The sequence below is a fragment of the Triticum dicoccoides genome, chromosome 3A (assembly GCF_002162155.2).
Source record: "Triticum dicoccoides isolate Atlit2015 ecotype Zavitan chromosome 3A, WEW_v2.0, whole genome shotgun sequence".
Classification (NCBI taxonomy): Eukaryota; Viridiplantae; Streptophyta; class Magnoliopsida; order Poales; family Poaceae; genus Triticum; species Triticum dicoccoides.
The window spans coordinates 30,589,320-30,597,319 of record NC_041384.1 but is presented as its reverse complement, the minus strand read 5'-3'; the positions used below and the strand labels follow the sequence as shown (position 1 = coordinate 30,597,319).

Genomic DNA, 8,000 nt, shown 5'->3' with positions numbered 1-8,000 from the left:
GGGGGGATTCCCTAATAATTGTAATAATCCAAAATTCCTATGTAAAACTTTTGAATCAAAGAAGCCTTAAAGTCGTTGGTTTCCCTCTCTTTCAACATTATTGCGTAGCGCTGAAGCCACATAATTTAGTGCGCCAACTTGTAAAAATGTAAGTAAGCATGATGCTAGGTACTGAAATTTCTTTATTTGCGAGTGACTTTGTGGACGCGGATTTGGTGAACATGCATGCGTGCGCACCCTTTATGAATAGTAAATTCAAAAAAAATGCTAGAAAAAAAATAAAAAAATCTGAATTTATTTTTTTCATATACATAGTCAACCGGTATACTCGCATACGAAGTTTCACGAAGAAATCACATCCATGGTAATCTGAGCAAACAAAATTGAAGCTATATTAAAAAAGATTGTTTAATGCATAGTATGATCGCATTTGTATTTTCTTTACTAAGAATACCATGGGTGTCAATACATCATGAAACTTCACATGTGAGTACAATGATCGAGTAAGGTTCATACTGCGAAATTTCAGAATTTCATTATTTTTCTATTATTTTTTATGAATTTACTATTCACATGGGTGCGCGCGCACCCATGTTCATCTTTGTATTTTCGGTGACTTTGCTTCTTTATTTGCAAGTGACTTTGCTTTCTGGAAGGGGTCCATCGTCCACGCTGGCGAATCTATCGACAAACTGTGCAGCCTTATCCCCATCGAAAGAAATTTAGTTCGTTTTGTCCAAATCTATGATCGCAATTACTTTATTTGGTTCACATCTATGATTAGCATTAAGAAGTACATAAACAACTGTCACTTGCACCACCCAACGAACACCATCACAAAAGAACAAGTGAACTGTCCGCATCACAGATGGGATGATTGGTTCATGAACAAACACTTGGCGGATATGCTTGGCATCAATCTTGTAGCTATCACCAGCAAAAGCATGCGTCTCGGAAAGGTTTTCGATTATATATACAGCAATCATGGCTAAGCCATGACATGTTAGCACTAAGATAGTCTATAACGGACGCTACAACATCAGAAGTTAGCATTCTAGAAATTGCACCTGACTGATCCCGAAACTGGCTGGCATTTGAGGAACTTAAATTCCTCATATCTATATGTACCTAGAGCTGTCCTGTGCTTCTGAGAGCTGAAGGAATTGTGTATATACATTTACAACACAATGCGGGACAGCGACAGGCATACCAGAAGCTGTTAGTTGCCAAATTTGCCATCATGAATGGGACTCTTCAGTTGCCGAAATGGTTATCAGATAGCCATCCTAAAGCAGCAAAAGTCACCAATGGCGATTCTTCAGTAAGCGAACATGGCTGCTCTGTTTCTCAGCGTCCCAATTTTCAACTGCTGACACTGTCAGCACTCAACAGCCAACTTGTCACCATCAATTACAAGTCTTGTGATGCTTAGTCTTCAACCGCGGTATTGAAAACAAAACTTGGGAACGCTGTTGTGACGTCTCTGATATAGAAATGGACAAAAAATCACTCAAGTAAACACTGACGAAATTTTGTAGAAGAAAATAAATGCCAAAGTATTTCTGACTAGTTCTAAACATATTTGGTGGAAGTTGCAGACAATATTTACAATTATTTGACTGCAGCTTTCAGAATCGAACCTTAGATATGGTAGGGTCATGTTCTTCAGTAGATTAGGATGGCGTAATACAAATTCCTTCCATTCTTCTTGGCAAATTTTCCCATCCCTATCGGTGTCAGCATCTTCAAATGTCTGAAACCAATTGAAACTTACGTTTATGTAAAATGTAAATAAGTAACCAAAGAATCCCACGGATATGATTGCGTACCTTGTCTAGGATAGCCTCAAGAAGTTCATCCGATAATTCCACATCAGATTCCATCAAAATGGCGATAACCATTTGCATAACCTAAAAAACAGAAGCACCAACAGATCACCTTGCTGAGGTGAAGAAACTACGTTCATGATACAGATAGAAATACAACATCCATCTGAACTAACCTCCTCGCGCTCAATAAAGCCAGTCTGTCTCAAATCATAGAGCCTAAATGCAACTGAAACAACTCAGAAGGGGAGCCCTAACCGTAAGTATATCGCAACATGTTCATGTCGAGCACACAGTTTTTGCAAGAATCGTACTTACAGTTGATCTTGTCTTCCACAGGTGCCAATGGATGGAAGACGCTGAGAGCATGAATAAACTCCTCAAACTCGATTACTCCATTTTTCTTCTCATCAAACAAATCAAAAACCTGGATCATAAAGGACAATTTCAGTCGGATGCTATCGCACAAAGCAAAATACAATTTGAGCGATTCTGAATTTTCCTTGTGACATGGTAAATAATGATCTTGAAGCATTTAAAAATAGTAAATTTGAAGTTGTCAACGCTTACCCTATCAAGAAAAAGATTCTGTCCACTAGGAGTCTTGAATAATGCTAGCTGAAGTTCTTCCTAAATAACAATTCAACAGAAAAGACAGATAGGTCAAAAAAAAAAATCTCTTTGACGGTTCAATCATCGAATAGAAAAGGGCATTCAAACTTTTCTAGATACCGTCTTTCATCCCTGCACGTCATATGTGCACTATAAACTTAATTAGTAATATCCTTTCGCAGAATTCGACTTGCACAGCAATCAAGTAACATGCAAAATTACTGCACCATTAGCTTTATAAAAAACTTGGTCACGCAACAAGGAACATGGCGACCAAACATTTGGAGATGCAGGCACTATACTATGGTCTAACTGCACACAGAAGCCAATAAAAATACAGGCCAATAATTCTGTGGGTGTCAAGCCAAATTTACTACTATTACGCCCTCTGTACAGCTCATATGGCAGTGTCTCTTTAATCCACATGCTGGGGAAAGAATCTATCACATGTGATGCAGTATTTTCAGATCGATCTACGAAGTAATCCGGATCTCACTCGTTAAGCCCAAACATTATCAGACATGTATTTCTGTCAAATTATGACTGCGTTAATTTGTTACAGATTACAGAAGAACAGAGCGATTTTGGTTTCGGTGGTAGTACCTTGTGGATGAGTCCGTCGTCGATGATGGAGCAGCTGATCTTCTTGTAGAGCTCGAACAGCGCCTCCACCTCGTTCACCGAGACTTGATTCGGCCGGCAAGGAAAGGGAGAATCGAATCAAACGACATTGCAATTAACGCCTGGTAAGAAGTAACAAGAAATCGAGGGACAAAAGAGAGATGGATGGTTTTCCATACAGCATCTGGACTCGTCGGCGAGGCGTGCGAGGTCGCGGAAGACCAGGGAGGTGCAGCCCGGCCCGACGCGACCGCGGCGGCGGTGGTGGCTCCCCTTCTTGGCGGTGAGGAAGAAGGACGGAGCGGAGGGATCTCTGCGCAGGTGGGTGGAGGAGTTCGAGGAAGGGGGACAGATGCCGCCCAGGCAGTCGGTGAGCGCGAAGAAGACGAACTCGGCGATGGCGACGCAGGGCAGGACCACCGCGCAGAGCCGCTCCCCCACCGTCAGCGAGCTCCCCGACCTCTGCGCGCGGCGACCAGAATCAAACAAGGCGGCAAGTCAGTCGCTGTTAAAGATTTAGATTTCATTCAAGGAAGGCGCGCGGAGGAAGAAGTAGACAGCCGCGGCCGGGTGAGCCACCCACCAGGTCCCCAGAGGAGATGCCGAAGCTGAAGCGTGAGGCCATGGCGGCGGAGCCCGACCCTCCCTGCTGCTGCCTAACGACTCGCCCGCGTGGTCGACGGCGGACCGTGTCTTTTTGGGGGCGCGCCCACAGTAATCAAAGGGAAAAGATATGGAGCTCCCCTGCTTCCAAAAGCGGCTCTGTTATGTCTTCAACACAGAATGAAGATGAAGATGATCTGCCCTGTCCACGTAGGCACAACTCACAAGTCACATTTCTCGGCGGCATTTATCAAACTCCTTCCTCCGTCTTTTCGACATTAGCGTAGTGTTAAAAATGTTCTTATATTATAAGACAGAAGAAGTACCTGATAAAGCCTCTTTTAATGCAGGGTGAATAGATGAGGTGCTCAGTACATTAAAGGACTCCGTAACTAAACTCCTCAATGTATAGGTGTTTAGTTTTTGGTTGCTTTCATTTAATTAGGTATAGATTCAGATTTGTGTTTTCACCTAGGTATACACCCTTAGCATTGTTTCTTCTAAAAGTCACCATATCACCCTCTCTTCTTTACTAGCATGCCACATCAGATTTTTCTTTACTTAGTTGGCAATGTTAGACTTGTACAAGATGAAGTATTGGGAGGGGCCTAACCACCAGAGGTCAGGTCTGCAGGCATACTGTCGCAAGGAAAAAGTGTTGTGAGGAGGCAGCATCGATGAAACGTTTTCGTTGGATCGGAAATCCCACCAGCGCGAACACGTCCAAGCTGGATCCCTCCTACTAGGCCACAAGCGGAAAGCTCAAGAACGCTATTCTCTGGATATAAAAAATAAAAATTATTGCAATTCACCTATGTGACCTATAGGACAAACAACAAAAATGTTGCCACTGTTAAAAAACAAAAAAATTGCCAAAAAGAAAAAACACATGGCAATTTTTTTGTTTTAAAATATTTACAAATATATTTGCCATGATAAAAGAATAGAAATTTTTCCATGGTTGCAAAAATTGCAATGATAAAAAAATCCCCTAACTTACCAGAAACAAAATTACCATGATAATTCCATTGGACTAGAAATATAAGAAAATTTACCAAATCTTATTTACAAAAGGTAGTTCGTTTGCTGAGTATGTTGAAGTGAAAAATGCCATGGCAAAAATGAAGCTTTATTTGCCATGTCAAATAAAGTTAAGTTTTCCATGACAATAAAGGTGAAGATGTCATCGCAAAAATAAAGGTGAAGATGCCATAGCAAAAATAAAAAGTGTGCCATGTATGTTGAAGTAAATTTGCCTTGACAGTAAAAGTAAATTTGCCATGGCAAACGAAAGTAAAAATTACCATGACAAAAATTAGAAAGGAAATTTTAGCAAAATGTATGTTAAAGTGAATTTGGCATGTCAAATGAATGAAAAAATTGCCATGGCAAAAAAAGTAAAAAAATGAAATACCAATGAATCCAAATTTGCCATGTAAAAAAAAGGAAAAAATTGCCATAGAAATAAATGTAAAAATTTGCCATAGAAATAAAGGTAAAATTGCCATGGTAATAAATGTAAAATTGCCATGCAAAAAAGAAAAAGAAAAATTTGTGATGGCGAAGAATATATGAATTTTTCCATGGCAATGATAGTTAATTAATCAGATTGTCATGTTCTCTAAAAGATAAAAATGATACGAAGATCAAATTGCCATAAATTTGTCATGTGACTATTTCATTATGTGCTAAATGTACTAAAACTTGTTGGTGGCTTAATAATAAACATGAACAATTTGCATGATAATAAATGAAATGAATGCAAGTTTGCCATGGCGAATGAAAGTAAAAATTTCCATGGAAAAAAAAATAGAAAGGATTTTTTTGCCATGTATGTTAAAATAATTTGCCATGGCAATAAAGGTATATTTTCCACGTGAAATGAATTTAAAAATGCCGAGGAAAAACAAAAGGTAAAATGCCTTGTCAATGAATGCAAAATTTCCATGGCAAAACAAAAGTAAAAATTGCCATGGCAAAGAAAAATAAATGAAAAATTTGCCATGTATGTTAAAGTAAACTTGCCATTACAAACAAAATAACTAAAACTTCCCATGTTTTTAAACACACAAAATTGATTATAAAACTTGACATGTAAAAGAACGCAAAATTGTTGTGATGTAAATAAAATTGACATGTTTGTGCAATTAAAATTATCGTGGTGATGAATGTAAATTTGCTACGGCAAGTGAAAACTGCATTTTGCCATGGCAAATAACAACGAAGAAATTGCCATCCGCAGTGTACTTGAAGTAAAATTTCCATGGCAAAACATCCGTGGTCTCATGAAAAACAAAAAGTTGCCGTGAGCTAATAAATTGACATGTAAAAAGGTAAATTTGACATGGCAATATAGGTACTTTTTTGCTGTGAGAATGAATGTAAATTTGCCATGGCAAATGAAAACTATATTTTTTCCATGGCAATAAAAGTGTGGAATTTGCCGTGGTTGTGTAGTTATATTTGCCATGTCAACAAAGATAGAATTGCCATTGCAATATAAAAACATCAATTTTTCAAGAACTTGCCATGAGAGCATTACAAAAAAAGCTTTATAAAATAACAAATTTCAAGAGCTTGGAGGGGTCCCAGGAAGTAGGACAATGACGGGAATGGGGGGAGAGCATCAGTGGCGAGCCCCGCCTCCGCCGCGCTACGATGCTTTCGTCGGTGGAGCTCCTCTGTGTAGTAGCCCGCTCCCGGCTCCGCCATCGCTAGCCACGGGAACGGTTGCGCATGAGAGGTTATGATGGTGGGGCACGGTGCGCCTCCACCCGCTCAAGCACTCCACCATGCGCAAGTCTCCACATGGGCGTCGGTGTGCGCGCTGGGCCACACCCACCGCAGCCGACCTCGTGCTAGAAGCGTCGCATGCTTGGAAGGGTTGGCGCTCCCGCCATCGTCTGGTCGCATGGGTTGGTGCCGCTGACATTAGTGACCTCCTCCGCTAGAAGCTTCCCATGCATCGTCGGCTCGTCATCCACGATGCGCCGCTGAACCGAAGCGAAGGTGTGCTCACTCAATGCGGGGTGGGGGCAATGACACCCGGCCTCCCCCGCCAACCTCGCCGACGCAAAGGCGGTCGTTCGCCTCCATCCTGCCTGGCCGACGCCGACCACTCGCCTTCAGATATGGCGGCGAAGGGGAGAAGTTAGTGTGGGAGTGGGAGTGGTGATTGTTGAGAAGGGGTAAGGGGCAGGGGGGTTTGGATCTACGAGTCACTGTGAGCGGTGGGCTCGTTTGGTCGCTTTGACCCAAACACTTGCAGGTGATGACATGGCACGCAGGCACGTCGAGATTCGGGCGACGGCCAAAAGCGCGTTCGGGCCAAGACACAACATCGGACATGTGTCGGTTATCATTTGGGTTCATCAAATCGGGCCCGCATGCAAACTGAGTGTATAGTTAGTGGGAGAAGACGTTTCCATCAACTACAATGGTGTCTGTGGTGATATCATTAATCTTAAAATGACGTGTCTACTCAGTATCTCGGAGGTGCTCATAAAGATAGAGTATGCGTACATACGTTCATATGGATGAGTGTATTTTCTTATGTATGAGTGTCTACGTCGTACTGTGTTAAAAAACTCGGCCCCACACTTTTATCGGTGGGCACATCTGGGCGGATGTCCATAGATAAACGTCTCCAACTATGCAAACACACATGATCCACAACAGAACGAACTCACTAGCAATATTTATTTCTGAGCATTTAATATTTTTACATCATATTACACACATCCAACAATAATTCAACGATTAATGTTCAATCACAAACAATTCAAAGATAGCATGTAAATTGAACCGACTAAAACAATTATGACCACCATTTTCATGGCGCACATTGATATTGGTCTGCATCATGTGCGAGGCCACTTCTTGGCATCCCCATTCACGATACTAATGTCGACGAGCATGTTCTTCGGTTCCTCGGTGACGCTCTCTTTGCATTGAAGTTTACCATCTCTCTCGCGCGCTCTGTCTTCTCTCCCTCTCAAGTACAATGCTTTCCTTATGTTCCACTTCTTCATGTGCACCTCATGAAGCGCATGTATCTTTATTCCTTCATGTCCTCGGTTTTCTTCTCTTGTGACACTTGTCAACCTCTTTGTTGGACATGATCTTCACCCACGAGGGCGGCAATGACCTCGCCACTCTCCCACGCTTCACCCTTTCTTGCTTCCCCTTCCTTCTCCTCATTCTTGGCACACATATAGCTGATGCAATCCCGCTCCACTTCCCCCACCATCTTCATCGACCCTAATAATTGTTGTGTGCTTGAGCCATCATTTGTTTTTTGCTTCTTGAACACAAGATTGGGGTTCTACAGCGTGACGC

The 8,000-nt window shown here is 41.8% G+C and overlaps 1 protein-coding gene across 1 annotated transcript; it reads right to left on the bottom strand.

Annotated features, from left to right (window-relative positions):
• Positions 1 to 854: 854 nt before the first annotated feature.
• Positions 855 to 3,854, bottom strand: LOC119266846 (calcineurin B-like protein 9). The gene is made up of 9 exons (XM_037548122.1): positions 3,643 to 3,854; positions 3,239 to 3,521; positions 3,042 to 3,124; positions 2,397 to 2,456; positions 2,145 to 2,253; positions 2,003 to 2,055; positions 1,830 to 1,910; positions 1,641 to 1,753; positions 855 to 1,483 (listed from the first exon to the last, which is right to left on the bottom strand). The coding sequence occupies exons 1-9, from the start codon at positions 3,682 to 3,684 to the stop codon at positions 1,429 to 1,431; spliced, it is 879 nt and encodes a 292-aa protein (XP_037404019.1). The 5' UTR covers positions 3,685 to 3,854; the 3' UTR covers positions 855 to 1,428.
• Between the last annotated feature and the right edge of the window lie 4,146 nt (positions 3,855 to 8,000).